The following is a 16,662-nucleotide window of genomic DNA, read 5'->3' as shown; positions in this document are numbered from 1 at the left end:
GAAAGGTTTGTCCTGAAACAAAGACATATCTCAATTTAAGGAATAATAAGAATCTCATAGACGCAGATAAAGTCAATGATATCTACTAAAGTTAAAGCTAATCCTCACACAAACCTCTAGACATTATTAGATTTACAGCAAAACATGTTTGAACATGTCAGCTTGTGTGCATTTTCACAAATTTCTTCCTTACATATACTGCATTTATCTGTATTACTATCTTATCTTTAAGAGCAGCGATTGCTAAACAGGCCACAAATGAGCTCCAGGACTCAGAGTCTATATCTGACAACTCTGACCTTACAGGAGAAAGTTCAGCACACACACACACACACACCCAACAGCTCGGCCGGTGTCACACGAGGAGAATCCTCCGTAATTATAACAGACAGTCTGAGGCTGGTTTGGTGGAGGTGTAATTAGACAGATGGTGGAGGGCAGAGGGAGACACGCTCACTTCAGCTGCTCACATCCAACCAGAACACAGAAGAACTCACTTACTGCTCAAACACAGGGAGATCTGATCGGACGCCATGTGAAAATCATGAATAAACACATTTCTGCAGAGAAATAATGATGTTTTATAAAGACCAAAAACACACAGTGCTGTGCTGAACCCTATTAAACAAACAAACAAAAGAACACATCATGTTTCATTCAGCCAGGCATGTTTGATTCCAAATGAAACATTTAAATTGAAATGTAACAGCGGAACTTCAACATTCTATCTGCGCTGTTACATTGTGACGATGATCCAGACACACAGAACGAGTGTTCTTCTCCCTGTAACGTGCGAATCAGGGACTCGTTTGAGACTGAAGCACAATGAGTTTTGATTAGAGGGCAAGTCATTAAGTTCAGATGGATTCCTGTAATTAAATATGCAGCAGCTGTCATGTTAAACACATTTATGTCAAGATTTTTAAAGTACAGATACCGTTTTCCCCCATGAAGTCCAATTATAATGTTAGTCAAGGTTTCTTGCACCAAAACAGTCAAAAAGAGCATTCTCTTTACACTAAACAGGCTCTTTCTGTTACTGTAAATATGATTGGCTAACACACCCACATGCAAGATGGCGCATCGATATTTTAGGTTTGTAGAAGAGAGAGAATATGTGATAAAAGTGAATTAGTTCATGCTTGAAATCAGGACACAGACGCAGCCTAATTCTTAATATTTTTATTTGACCTTTTCTTAATAATATCCAGTTTGTGTGCTTATCGTCCATCCAGGTTCTGATTGGTGCCGCGGGCGACTCGGTCCTGAACCACACGAGAACAGACGGTTTATGATCGACTGTCATCCGACCTCACAGTTACATCACACTTATTGCTGTTTCCCCAAGTTCATAGATTTCATAGGAACAAAAATAAGAAAAAACAAAACCGATCAATAGAATGACATTCTCAGATTGATCCGTCTCTCAGTTCGAACATCGTGTCTTCATTACCGTCCTGAAGAAAGTGCTAAAGTGTGTTTCAGTCAACATGTTTCTGGTGTATTAACATGATGCTTTCCAATAGAGAACATGTGGTGAACATCACAAAAAATAAACGCAGAGAAATAAATAATATCATGATGTTTTAGAAAGACCAAAAACACACAGTGAAGTGGATTAAAACAGTGCTGTGGAAATACAAACTGAGCCCTCTTAAACAAACTAAATCAAAAGCATTCCTGTCATTTCAAAGAGATTCCTCACAGAACACATCATTTGATTCCAAACGAAACATTTCAATTGAAACGTAACAGCTGAACTTCAACATTCTATCTGCGCTGTTACATTGTGACGATGATCCAGACACAGAGAACGAGTGTTCTTCACCCTGTACCGTGTGCTACATGAATGTTTGAAGGGATATTTGTATCCATACGGCAGAATGATTCAGTCTGTCAAAGACCCGACGGCCAAAAACATTGTTTTGTTTTTCATGCACTGGTCAATTTTGGGATTTGGGCAATTTTGCTTTCATAACAAGTCATATTTCTGGAGTGATAAAAAGAGAAATCCAAAACCCTGTCTGTAAAAACTCTCCCTCTCTATAATATCGCAAAACCAAACAAGAATTTTGGCTTTATCCAGTGTTTAGATGTCTGTTCTGGAAATGTACACAAACTAACGCATATTTATTGCATATTTAAACATAACATTTAAAAAAACTTGTAATGCAAGAAAGACACTTGTCTTAATGTACTGGGATTATGGATATATGTTGAGATCTGTCAGCTCAAATGTTCACCTGAATGTCTTGCCTTAACCCTCTGCTCCTCTTCGTTTAGGGGTCAAAAGTGCAACAAAGCCTTGAAATGGTACTTTTTTTTGTTTTTCAGGAAAACCAATGTAATATATATTTGTTCAATAATATTTTTGGATTATTACTGATTCTTTTTTAGGGTATTTTATGATACTATGCAATATTTATACAGTTTTTATTAGCTATTTTCCCCCATTGAAAATAATACACATTTTTATTTCAAATATATTTTTAAATATTTTTCCAATTAAAGCAGTATTCCATGTTAAAATAGAGACAAGGCATTTAAAATCCAATTTTTTGCCATCTGGTGGGAGTAAAAAAGAAAAACTTATGTAATAATGTCATATAGATTCCTATATAGTTCTATATAAAGTGTTTTTTAGACATAAATACTTATTTTTATTGAGTTGTGGATTTGGATTTCTACATAGACATTTTCAAAGATCTTTTTTTGTTTGAAATGTTAATTTGAAGTGTCAGTTTTTGCATTAATTTTACTGCAGTCAAATCTGATCTGATTTTAACCTCTTATTTGAGTATTTTGGCTCAATTCTGCCATATTGTTACAGCCACACCAGTTCATTTGTGTGTGTATAAGTGAGTGTGTGTCTGTTTTGTACTCTCTGAGTTTTCTCATTTCTCATTCATTTCTCATGTCAGTCATTTCTGACCACAAAGGAGCCAAGTGTGAAAATTTTTTTGACCCTTTAACATATCCGAATCATGTCCTTGATTTTTTTTTTTTGTCATCCCATTCTGATGAAGCAAAACATTTTTAAATATAAAAGAGGACCAGAGGGTTAAGAATGTGCACCAGCTTCTGCCGGGTTCAGAATACACAATATTTCTGTCTGCTATGATATAGTCATCGTGTCAGATTATGCAATTTTGACTCCTGAATTGTCGTGTTATGGACAAAAATCATGTCAGACTACATGTTGCTTCCCGACCAGTCATCGCTTGCCTTTTAACGACATGCATGATGTCATCAAAAAGGCGGAACTAGCTGCTGACTTCAGGAAACAAGAGTGTAAACAAACAAATCATCACAAGCTGTGCTTCTATTGGTCAACATCACAGATGTGACAAAAATTAAACATGCTAGTCTTTCTGTTGGGACATTGCCTGATTCTTGCGTCCCGACACCCATCGTCACCCTACATCAAACAGATCACGCCTAAATCATGTAGTGTGAACCCGGCATCTCAAAGGTCAGAGCATGAAACCTGAAACACATGATTCATGATCACATGGGTCCGGTGAACATGCACTGCTCTCTGGTTATGTGTGTGTTCGGGACACCTGTGACCCGTGTCAGTTTGAATCCGACCTGTCTGACACGCGTCCCGTCGCAGCGGCTCTCAGAACACATCTGTAAGCATGAATTTTTCCTCTTTTCCCTCCACATCATCTTTTTGAGCTGCGTAAGTGTGAAATCTAATCCTCAATCACTGCCATTGATTTCATTGCCATCTGCAGAGCCGCTCGTTCACGGGAACAAAAGCAAACGGAGCCGGCGTGAGATTAGTCGACAGAATTGGGAACGATCCCAACTGGAATTAGAATTGTGCTATGAAAACTGGCAGACGCACTGAAGCGTCGCGTGTTGCCAGATGGATCGAGTCCAGATTCGACTTCCTGCCGCGTCTGTAAATGCGTCTCGGAATCGCACAAAGCAACGGCAGGGAATCATGCGTGTGTGGCACTCGTTAAAACAGAGTTTCCCTGCTTTCCTTTAGAACAAAATGATTCATGGGAAAGTGGATAGCAAAATTTGACAAAAGAAATAACTTCAGATATCAACGGGCAACTCTATGGGCCTCATACAGAAATCCATTTGCATGTGAATAATCTCATTAAATCAAATGTGCCAATTATGTAATACTGATTTTCATGTACACTACCATTCAAAAGTTTGGTTTTTAAATTAAATGAATACTTTTATTTATCAAGAATGCATTAAATTGATCAAAAGTGACACTAAAGACCTTTATTATGTTACAAAAGATTCAATTTCAAATAAATGCTGCTTGTTTGAACTTTCTATTAATCAAATAATCCTGAAAAATCACAGTTTCCATAAAAAAATGACTGTTTTCAACATTGATAATAATCATAAATGTTTCTTGAGTAGCAAATCATCATATTAGAATGAGTTCTGAAGGATCATGTGACACTGAAGACTGGAGTAATGATGCTGAAAATTCAGCTTTGATCACAGAAATATATTAATTTTTACTAAATATTTACATAGAAAACAGCTGTTTTAATTGTAATAATATTTCGTGATTTTTACTGTATTTTTAATCAAATAAATTCAGCTTTGATCACAGGAATAAATTATATTTTACTATATATTCACATAGAAAACAGCTATTTTAAATTGTAATAATATTTAGTGATTTTTACTGTATTTTTAATCAAATAAATTCAGTTTTGATCACAGGAATATATTAATTTAACTATATATTTACATAGAAAACAGCTGTTTTAAATTGTAATAATATTTCGTGATTTTTACTCTATTTTTAATCAAAAAAATTCATCTTTGATCACAGAAATAAATTATATTTTACTATATATTCACATAGAAAACAGCTGTTTAAAATTTTAATAATATTTTGTGATTTTTACTGTATTTTTAATCAAATAAATTCAGCTTTGATCACAGAAATAAATTACATTTTACTATATATTCACATAGAAAACAGCTGTTTAAAATTGTAATAATATTTCATGATTTTTACTGTATTTTTAATAAAATAAATTCAGCTTTGATCACAGGAATATATTAATTTAACTATATATTCACATAGAAAACAGCTGTTTAAAATTGTAATAATATTTCATGATTTTTCTGTATTTTTAATCAAATAAATTCAGCTTTGATCACAGGAATATATTAATTTAACTATATATGTACATAGAAAACAGCTGTTTAAAATTGTAATAATATTTAGTGATTTTTACTGTATTTTTAATCAAATAAATTCAGCTTTGATCACAGGAATAAATTACATTTTAAAATATAAAACAATAGAAAATAATTGTATTAAACTCTAAAAATATTTAGCAATTTTGTATTTTTTATTAAATAAATGCACTCTTTTCAAAAACATTAAAAACCCCAAACTTTTGAACAGTAGTGTATGATTTACACTGAAATGTTCTTCTTGTATTTTACCAATATTCTTAAATCTGAACATCATCAGTCGCTAGTTGCTCAAAGCAATGAAGTACACAGACGAGAGCCGTTTTAACGCATTTTATCTTAACCTGTCAATCTGAATCTGAACTGGACAGTCTGAATCTGACAGCATCTTGTTTGTCATCTCTGCTCTGGATTTCATGCTATTTTTCAGAGATCACCCAGGTTTCTCTAATCAGTCACTCGTTCGCCCTGATTCCTTCACTTTCTACAACAAGGTTCGACTCCCTCCGGTTGTCTTTGTGTTTTGATTTATTTATGTACCTGTCACAAAAAAACCTCTCACAATCAATACTTTACCCCCTCTGGAAACTCGCGAGAGCCCTGAGAAACAATCATAAGTCGCGGCGGAGAACAAACCTCTCATCACCGTGAGCGGCCCACGGGGGTCCTGCCTACCTGCTGGGCCCCTGGCTGCCAGTCAGCACACATCACCTCCTCAATACATCAGTGTCTCCTTGCATTTGTGCTTCCCGTCTCCCTTTCTCCCCCATCTCGCATCTCAAAAGTTGAGTTTTCACAACTTATGAACTTTCCTCAGGTCAGACGCTCTCAGGTGTGTATAAACGCTGTCCCTGATTTCACTTCGAGACACAATGAAGGTGAGAAAGAACAGGGAAAAAGAGACTTATTTGTCATATGTTACAGAGAAAAGACCCAGCAGTGTTTGTGCTCCAGACACGAATGATTCCTCCACCATGCAACTATTCAGAATTTATATCATTTCCTTTCTGGATGGTGGAAACTGACGTATCAGCAATATATTGTGCTTAAACTGAATCATGTGCGCAGCATTACAATACCGGCCCGTCTGACGCTGGTCATCGTGTTGTCCTGTTCTCAAGCTGACAAGGGTCAAAGGTTGCCCGAAAGGTGCCTGTCTGTCTCACTGAATCAGAACGCTGTGGCTGAGAGTCATGACCTGTGAGGGGCTCAGGTGTGTCTGGTGAGATCTTCTAACATCATCCCTGAACGAATTTGATCATCATAGTTTGGACTTGAGGTCCGTTCACACTAAGAACGATAACTATATTAGTGTCCACACCAGTGTTTATTATAATCACGTGCTGCAGTTTTGTCGTCTGTCACTTTAAATGCTCAAGCTCTTAAAGCAGGATGGATTCTGATTGGCTGTCAATGTTTTTTATCGTTCATCAATCTGAAAGTGATCCCAATGATATCGTTTCTCTGTGTCGTTATCATTCTCGGTGTGAACGGGCCTTTACACCGTACATTCAGAATCCTTCACATCATTCCACCGAACATCAATCATTTAGCAGCTAAAGATATATAAAAACAAACTAAATAACTTTTGAGCAGCTTTTTTTGTTTGTTTTTTTGACTAATGTTGTTGGCTTATTTTATGTACAAATAAGAAAATGTTGCATGGAATTTCTCCATTTCTTCTCTGTTGCTGTGAAAAGGCAAAACTATTCTTGGTAAGTCAAACTTGATTGCCACTTGCATCAGTCAGAGCATCATCAGAGTAACACACACACACACACGCACACACACACACGCACACATGCACACAGCAGGGCTACACTATCGTATGATCCTGGAAGACACAAGTGAATTGTGATTTAGTCTCAAACCTTCTCCCTTATGGAAGCTTGTTTCCACCACTAAATAAAAAATAAAAAAGGTAATTGCGACTTTTTATCTCACAATTCTGACTTTTTTCTCCCAATTGTGAGTTATAAAATCAGAATTGCAAGTTTATATCAAAATTCTAAAAAAAGTCAGAATTGGGCGATAAAGTCAGAATTGGGCGATAAAGTCAGAATTGTGAGATATAAAGTCAGAATTATGTGATATAAAGTCAAAATTGTGAGTTATAAAGTCAGAATTGGGCGATAAAGTCAGAATTGCGTGTTATAAAGTCAGAATTGTGAGATATAAAGTCAGAATTGCGAGATATAACGTCAGAATTGCAAGATATAAAGTCAGAATTATGAGATATAAAGTCAGAATTGTGAGATAAAGTCAGAATTGCGCGATAAAGTCAGAATTGCAAGATATAAAGTCAGAATTATGAGATATAAAATCAAAATTGTGAGATAAAGTCAGAATTGTGTGATATAAAGTCAGAATTACGAGTTATAAAGTCAGAATTACGAGATAAAGTCAGAATTGCGCGAAAAAGTCAGAATTGCAAGATATAAAGTCAGAATTGTGAGATAAAGTCAGAATTATGAGATATAAAGTCAGAATTGCGAGATATAAAATCAAAATTGTGAGATAAAGTCAGAATTACGAGATATAAAGTCAGAATTGCGAGATATAAAGTCAGAATTGCGAGATAAAGTCAGAATTGCGCGAAAAAGTCAGAATTGCAAGATATAAAGTCAGAATTGTGAGATAAAGTCAGAATTACGAGATATAAAGTCAGAATTGCAAGATATAAAGTCAGAATTGTGAGATAAAGTCAGAATTATGAGATATAAAGTCAGAATTGCGAGATAAAGTCAGAATTGTGAGATATAAAATCAAAATTGTGAGATAGTCAGAATTACGAGATATAAAGTCAGAATTGCGAGATAAAGTCAGAATTGTGAGATATAAAATCAAAATTGTGAGATAAATTCAGAATTGTGAGATATAAAATCAGAATTGCGAGATATAAAGTCAGAATTGCGAGATATAAAGTCAGAATTGCGAGATAAAGTCAGAATTGCAAGATATAAAGTCAGAATTATGAGATATAAAATCAAAATTGTGAGATAAAGTTAGAATTGCGAGATATAAAGTCAGAATTGTGTGATATAAAGTCAGAATTACGAGTTATAAAGTCAGAATTGCTCGATAAAGTCAGAATTGCGAGATATAAAATTAGAATTATGATATATAAAGTTAGAATTGCGAGATAAAGTCAGAATTACGCAAAACCATGGTATCACGCAAGATATAAACTTGCAATTGTGGGAAAAAAGTCATAATTACCTTTCTATTTTTATTTCATGGCATTTCATTTATTTCATTTTTAATATTTCATTTATTTTTAAACAAGCTTCCATACTCCCTCCTTGACGCCCACTCAATGCCCGCTAATATTACTACAGTGTAGCTGAACAAAACGAAGAAATGCTAAAGAGAACGTGGGCTGAAACATTTTTTGGTTTTCCTATGTTCTCCTCTCCACCTCCCAAAACATTTGTAGAATGAATAAACAGGTACAATCCCTTAAACACAACCCCTTAGATTCAAGATCAGCAATATGTGATCCTCATTAGGGTGACTAAAAAGGTGTTTTGGATTAGACAAAAATCAGTTTTCATATGCAGGCGTGAGTGCATAGGTTCCTGCAAAAAAGTCTTTCTGTCCATGTCAATATTAACGACCAAACTCCATGTGGACGAATTTGGCATAGGTATAAAATAAACAAATGTCCTTTATGTAGCATTTCACACCCTCCTATAGATTGATTAACATATATTTAAATATATAATTTCATATAGATATATTCATGAGAGGAAAAGGAGAATAACAAAGCAAACAAAAGTGAAATCTAGAGCTCTAAGATTACTCGATAGTTCTTATCTTCTTTAAATCACAGTAATATTTAAATATTTAAAATGATTAAAACACAGTGCCGATACAGAGATAACCAAAGAAAAGGTCACACGGAGGAAGATCACTATTACTGAGTTAGGAGGGTGTGATTTAGCCTCACAAATTGGAAGGGAGTTTCGAACGGAGCGGTTCTAGTTCGGACGGGTGGCCGTCGGAGGCACGCGGGAGAGAAAGTGCAGGTGACGTCCCTATAGAGTGAGCTTGGCTTCGAGAGCCTGGAGAAGTCTGAACGGGGGCGGCTATGTGCCCTGATACCGAGCTACAGGGTTTGGCCGTTAGCGTCGGCGATGAAAACGGGGAGAGGCAGTATCCGGGCTCCTGAGGGGAAGACTGAGCCGCTCCCTCTACGGCAAGTGACGGGTGGGAGCTGGACAGTATGTTTAAATCCTCGTAAAAGCGGCCCAGTGGAGAGTCTGTGCCGGAGAAGTGGTGACCCGGGAGTTGGCCGGGGCAGGAGGACTGCGGGAGGAGCAGGGATGTGTGGGAGCCAGCGGCACTGGAAGGGTCACTGTAGTGGAAAGTTCTCCCCGTGATGGGGCTCTGGATGGTCGGGCTGGGGGCTAAAGGGGTGTAGCAGGGCGAGGCGTTCGCTGAGCCGTACTGAGCGAGCGAAGCCAGCGCTGACCTTTCTAAAGGAAAGTAAGTGGACAAAGCGGGAGGGATCTGGGATGACGTGGAACTCTCGGGGGCTTGGGAACGGCTGGAAGTAGGTGATCCGGGTGGGGGAGTGTGGAAGAGGTTCAACCCAGTGGAAGTCTTCCCCCCTCCGGCAGCAAACTGCTGGGAGCCTGTTTGAGAGGGTTTTGGTGGAGGTTGCTGACTGGGGGTGTGACTGTACAAGCCCGTGGAAAGAGGACTAGTATTCGATGAGGCTGTAGCCAAGATCCCAGTTGGAAATCCCCCTGTTTGGAGGCATCCCGACAGCGGAGGTGTACCGGGAGCAACGGCCTGCTTTTGCCTCGGCTGTGAATGGAGTTGTGCGGTGCTAGAAGTCAGCGACGCCGATGAAGAGGAGAAGCTCCCAAATGGGAATGCCGATGCTTGCTGGCGCGTATCGCTGGAACAAACGGCGCCGGTCGAGTGCTGCGTTCGGAAGGACGCAAGAAGAGGCGTATCGATTCCCGGACGTAGCTTTGAGGGGGAACCGGATGGAGAGTCGCCAGCTGATTTTGGTGCAACTGTCTGAAACCTCTTCACCCGGGCGGGCGGCTCGTTTCTCGATCCGAGAACGGGAATGGGAGGTCGGAAGAGAGTGGCGGGTAGATGAGGGTGGTGGGTTAGTGCAATGGCGACTGACGTGGTGGCAGCAGCGGCTTGTAGAGGCGCTTGGATCAGGGGAGCCCAGATGACAGGAGTAGGGGACGGAGGAGCAGGCGGCGACGGACTTTGCATCAGGTTGGCGCAGTGAGCCATGTCCCGGTCATGCTGCACGATCTGCTGGATGATCTCATTTTCCTGGTAGTTCAAAACCCCTGAACTCAAGTCGTGTTGGACCTTGTGCTGGAGGATAGAGTTCTTCTTCCCTAAGGGATGAAAGATAAAGTATTTGATTTGTAGTCAGCAGAAAAACACATTTTTTTAAGACTTTAATAAACATCACTAACAAAAAGTACTGTTATTACCATTTTTGGGTTATGATAGCATGTTATTCCATGGTTTTGTTGTTGTGACTCTATATTGTGTTCTATAATTCCATGGTATATAAATATGGTAAATATTCAGTACCATGGTATATATATCAAAGTACCATGGTATTACCACTATTTTTTGGAAATTATAGCATGGTTATACCATGGTTTTGATGTAACTCTATGGTAATCATTCAGTACCATAGTATATATCAAAATACCATGGTATTAACACATTTTGTTTGAAAATGAAAGCATGGTTATACCATGGTATTGATGTAACTCTATATTCCTTTATATAATCATATGGTATATAAATATGGTAATCATTCAGTACCATGGTATATATATATATATATATATATATATATATATATATCAAAATACCATGGTATTACCACTTTTTTGGGAAATTATAGCATATTATACCATGGTTTTGATTCCGTTCTATAATCCTATGGTATATAAATATGGTAAATATTCAGTACCATGGTATAGATATCAAAATACCATGGTATTACCACAATTTTTTGGAAATTATAGCATATTATACCATGGTTTTGATTCCGTTCTATAATCCTATGGTATATAAATATGGTAAATATTCAGTACCATGGTATAGATATCAAAATACCATGGTATTACCCCTTTTTTTGGGAAATTATAGCATGTTATACCATGGTTTTGATTCCGTTCTATAATCCTATGGTATATAAATATGGTAATCATTCAGTACCATGGTATATATATCAAAATACCATGGTATTACCACTATTTTTTGGAAATTATAGCATATTATACCATGGTTTTGATTCCGTTCTATAATCCTATGGTATATAAATATGGTAATCATTCAGTACCATGGTATATATATCAAAATACCATGGTATTACCACTATGTTTGGGAAATTATAGCATGTTATACCATGGTTTTGATTCCGTTCTATAATCCTATGGTATATAAATATGGTAATCATTCAGTACCATGGTATATATATCAAAATACCATGGTATTACCACTATTTTTTGGAAATTATAGCATATTATACCATGGTTTTGATTCCGTTCTATAATCCTATGGTATATAAATATGGTAATCATTCAGTACCATGGTATATATATCAAAATACCATGGTATTACCACTATTTTTTGGAAATTATAGCATATTATACCATGGTTTTGATTCCGTTCTATAATCCTATGGTATATAAATATGGTAAATATTCAGTACCATGGTATAGATATCAAAATACCATGGTATTACCACTTTTTTTGGGAAATTATAGCATGTTATACCATGGTTTTGATTCCGTTCTATAATCCTATGGTATATAAATATGGTAATCATTCAGTACCATGGTATATATATCAAAATACCATGGTATTACCACTATTTTTTGGAAATTATAGCATATTATACCATGGTTTTGATTCCGTTCTATAATCCTATGGTATATAAATATGGTAATCATTCAGTACCATGGTATATATATCAAAATACCATGGTATTACCACTATTTTTTGGAAATTATAGCATATTATACCATGGTTTTGATTCCGTTCTATAATCCTATGGTATATAAATATGGTAAATATTCAGTACCATGGTATAGATATCAAAATACCATGGTATTACCACTTTTTTTGGGAAATTATAGCATGTTATACCATGGTTTTGATTCCGTTCTATAATCCTATGGTATATAAATATGGTAATCATTCAGTACCATGGTATATATATCAAAATACCATGGTATTACCACTATTTTTTGGAAATTATAGCATATTATACCATGGTTTTGATTCCGTTCTATAATCCTATGGTATATAAATATGGTAATCATTCAGTACCATGGTATATATATCAAAATACCATGGTATTACCACTATGTTTTGGAAATTATAGCATGTAATACCATGGTTTTGATGTAACTCTACATTCCGTTCTATAATCCTATGGTATATAAATTTGGTAATCATTCAGTACCATGGTATATATCAAAATACCATGGTATTATCTTTTTTATGGAAATTATACCATGGTTTTGATGTAACTCTATATTCCGTTCTATAATCATATGGTATATAAATATGGTAATCATTCAGTACCATGGTATATATATCAAAATACCATGGTATTATCACTATTTTTTGGAAATTATAGCATGTAATACCATGGTTTTGATGTAACTCTACATTCCTTTATATAATCATATGGTATATAAATATGGTAATCATTCAGTACCATGGTAAATATCAAAGTACCATGGTATTACTACTTTTTTTTTTAAATGATAGCATACTAATACCATATATGTGTATCTATTTTTTATTTTATATATATATACACACATAAGGGTTATGAATGTCAGTAAATAAGTAATTTGTAAGAATTTTAGCTGTAATTGCACTCTTCCTTCAAACAGACCATGTCTTTTTTTATAAATACCCACCAAAAATGATATTATTCACCCTCAGGTGACGCCTTGAATATGGACTAAAAATCAAACGCAGCACTCTGTTCGATCTGTCCACAGTTTCAACAGCACTTTGATTCATCTCACACACCACTTCACCCCTGTTTAAAAGGTCTGCTGTCCGGGAGCCTCGGCTCTCCTCAGGACGGCTCCGAGCGCAATCAGAGACGGAGCGGCAGCTCGCGGTGAGGACACAGGCCGAATGGAAATAGCTCAGCGTAGCAGGGGGCAGATCGTTCCTGCAGGCTGACCGGCCTGTGTTTGACCGCTCCTCACTGCTGAGCCCCAGATAAGAAAGAGTACAGAAGGAGCGCAGACGTGACCTCTACCGTACGCAGGACTGATATCAACAAGAGAGGAAGAACTGGGATGAGCAGAGGGCACTTTGCTATGTTTGGTAATGTCACACTATCACTTACTACTGTAATCACACTGCGCCGCTGTGGAGCCGAGCATGACACCAGAGACTTTTGATCTTCTGGCCATGCAATAATAGAAAACAAATAAAAAACATGAATGTGCCTTGAGAGTGCACTTGATTTAATTCACTCTAGAGCTGAGCTAAACTTCATTTCTGAATTTAGACTAGTTGTTTAAATCTCAAGAAAATATATCTTGGTCACATTTGACCATAATGATAACAAAGACCTATATTATATATATATATATATATATATATATATATATATATATACACACACATACATTATATATTCATTATTAATTAATAAATATTATTAATGCATTATAATATTTAATTAATAAAATTATCAAATAATTATAATGTATTAATTATATGTATTAATTGACAATGAATGTATATGTTTATATGTACTTCATATATGTATATATATTTATATATATTTAATTATTGTAATATACATGTACTGTACAATTTTTTTATTTTACATATTATAAATGAACAAAACATACATATTCATTATTAATTAATAAATATTATTAATGCTTTATAATTATAATTAATAAAATTAATGATTGATTATAATGTATTAATAATATTTATTAATTAGTAATGAAAATATAAGTTTATATGTGTATATATATTAATTTTTAATATATAAAATAAAATCAATATAAATTATAAAAAATATTTGTACAGTACATATATATTTCAACTATATATATATATATATATATATTTATGTTTATATTTAAATGTCATTTTTGTAATATACATATACTGTACAATTTCTTTATAATTTATATTTTTTTTCATATATTATAAATGAAAAATACATTTATATTCATTATTAATGAATAAATATTATTAATGCATTATAATTATCATTAATAAAATTGATTAATTGTAATGTATTAATAATATTTATTAATTAGTAATGAATTATGTTTATGTGTGTGTATATATATATATATATATATTAATTTTTAATATATAAAATAAATTAATATAAATTATAAAAAAAATATTTGTACAGTACATATATATTTCAACAATTTATATATATATATATATATATATATATATATAAAATTGTTGACACATATTTTTTAATATTTATATTTTATATTTATATTATGTAATTATTGTAATGTACATGTTCTGTACAAATATTTTTTATCATTTATATTTTTATTTTATGTTATAAATGAAAAAAAAATACATATATTATTAATTAATAAATATTATTAATGCATTATAAATATAATTAATACAAATATTAATTATAATTATAATGTATTAATAATATTTATTAATTAATAATGAATATATATGTGTGTATATTTACTGTATATATACACACACACACACACACACAGATTGATAATTCAATAATTCATATTTTATTCATAATAATCTGCTCTGAAAGGACACTGAGGTGCTAAACTTCAAATTGGATTAGAGTTTAGGCCATTTTCTGATAGGAAGAGGAGCGATTAAGCAGAGCTACACCGCAGGGACACGATCAACCTGTGTGAACCTCATTCATTTCAACACAGATGCAGATCTACTTAATCTGTAATTAATTACCGATGTCTATGAGCGACTGCGAGCGCTGCGGTCTCAAATCTGTGGACAACAGGACGAGTTCTGCTCCAAAAATATGACACATCCAGAGCTGTCTGACGGCGTTTGAAGGTGTATGTGGCGTTTCTCCAGGAGGAAGTTCCTCTATAATAAGCAGTCTCACATTGTGTGAAGCGCTCTGCTATGAACTGATTGAGTTTGTTGTTTTTACCGCGGTGAGTGGGCCGCCGGTGCCGGATGTGGATGTTTACAGTGACGGACAAGAGCGTGTTCCCTCCTACTGAGGAAAATAAACACTGCGTGAGGCGTAAACACCAGCGCAGCGGGCCAGAGAGACAGACTGACTCGATCAGGCAGGAAACCAGAGACGCTGACAGAGAAATTACACTCCATTCTGAGACATTAGACACAAGAGGGAGTGAGAGCTCAGTTTAGCTGCAGTTGCACTGGAGCACGGGAAAACAAATACATTATAATACACTTACAAATGGTTCAAGTGCATGAAAATAAAGTGCATTTCTGTGTTCTATTCTGTTTACAAACACAATATTAGTATGCAATTCTAAACACACCCAAAGATTTTAAAGGGTTAATTCACCTTAAAATGAAAATCTAATGCCCTTCTTTCTTCTTCAGACCACCATTTTCATTTTTTGGGTGAATTAACCCTTTAAGTTTCTTACCGATGCGGTCCAGGCGGTCCAGAGCGACGGTCTCGAACGCTCTCCTCATCATCGGATACTCCTCCAGGACCTCATTGAAGTTGTCCACAGACAGCGAGTACAGACGGCAGTATGTGTCCGCCCGGACGCTGGCGGTGCGTCGGCCCCGGGTCAGCAGACAAATCTCTGGTAATGACAATTTGAGGGTAAAATGTGATTAACTATATATAATTTAATGTAAATATATTATATACATTGCATTTTTTGTAAGAATGTATTATTTATTTTAATTTGCATTTATAATTAGAATACTTTGCATTTATAAAATGCATCATTTCATACTGGCAGAGTTGTAAGAATATAGTTTTTTCTTTAGGTTATAAATGCAAATTATTGTAAATAAATTATTATAAATGCATGTATAATGAAAATAAATTGCATTTATAAAATGCAGCTGTAAGAATATAGTTTTTTTCTTTAGGTTATATATGCAAATTAGAATTAATAATAAATTATTATAAATGCATTTATTATGATAATTATTATGTATTGTTATTATTTTCATCTATAAAACTGCATTTATAAAATGTAGTTGTAAGAATATATTTTTTTCTTTATTTTATTAATGCAAATCTGAAAATAATACATTACTGTAAATGCATTTATTATGATAATTAGTTTTTTTCTTTAGATTATAAATGTAAATTATAATAAAGAAATGATAATAAATGCATTTAAAAGGATAAGTTATTATTTATCATCATTTGCATTTATAATTAAATATAATTATAAATGCATTTATTATGATAATTTATTATTATTTGCATTTATAATGAAAATAAAT

The 16,662-nt window shown here is 34.6% G+C and overlaps 1 protein-coding gene across 1 annotated transcript in view; it reads right to left on the bottom strand.

Annotated features, from left to right (window-relative positions):
- Positions 1–8,401: 8,401 nt before the first annotated feature.
- hcn4 (hyperpolarization activated cyclic nucleotide-gated potassium channel 4) overlaps positions 8,402–16,662 on the bottom strand; it is a 100,613-nt gene continuing 92,352 nt past the window's right edge. Inside the window, exons 7-8 of the mRNA XM_048169353.1 lie at positions 15,840–16,004; positions 8,402–10,565 (exon numbers count right to left, since the gene is read on the bottom strand). Coding sequence (XP_048025310.1) covers positions 9,139–10,565; positions 15,840–16,004 — 1,592 coding nt within the window. The 3' untranslated portion in view covers positions 8,402–9,138. The remainder of the gene's footprint in view (positions 10,566–15,839; positions 16,005–16,662) is intronic.

Source organism: Megalobrama amblycephala, linkage group LG19 (assembly GCF_018812025.1).
Source record: "Megalobrama amblycephala isolate DHTTF-2021 linkage group LG19, ASM1881202v1, whole genome shotgun sequence".
NCBI lineage: Eukaryota > Metazoa > Chordata > Actinopteri > Cypriniformes > Xenocyprididae > Megalobrama > Megalobrama amblycephala.
Note: the sequence above shows the minus strand (reverse complement) of the source record. Positions and strands in the feature narration are given on the sequence as shown.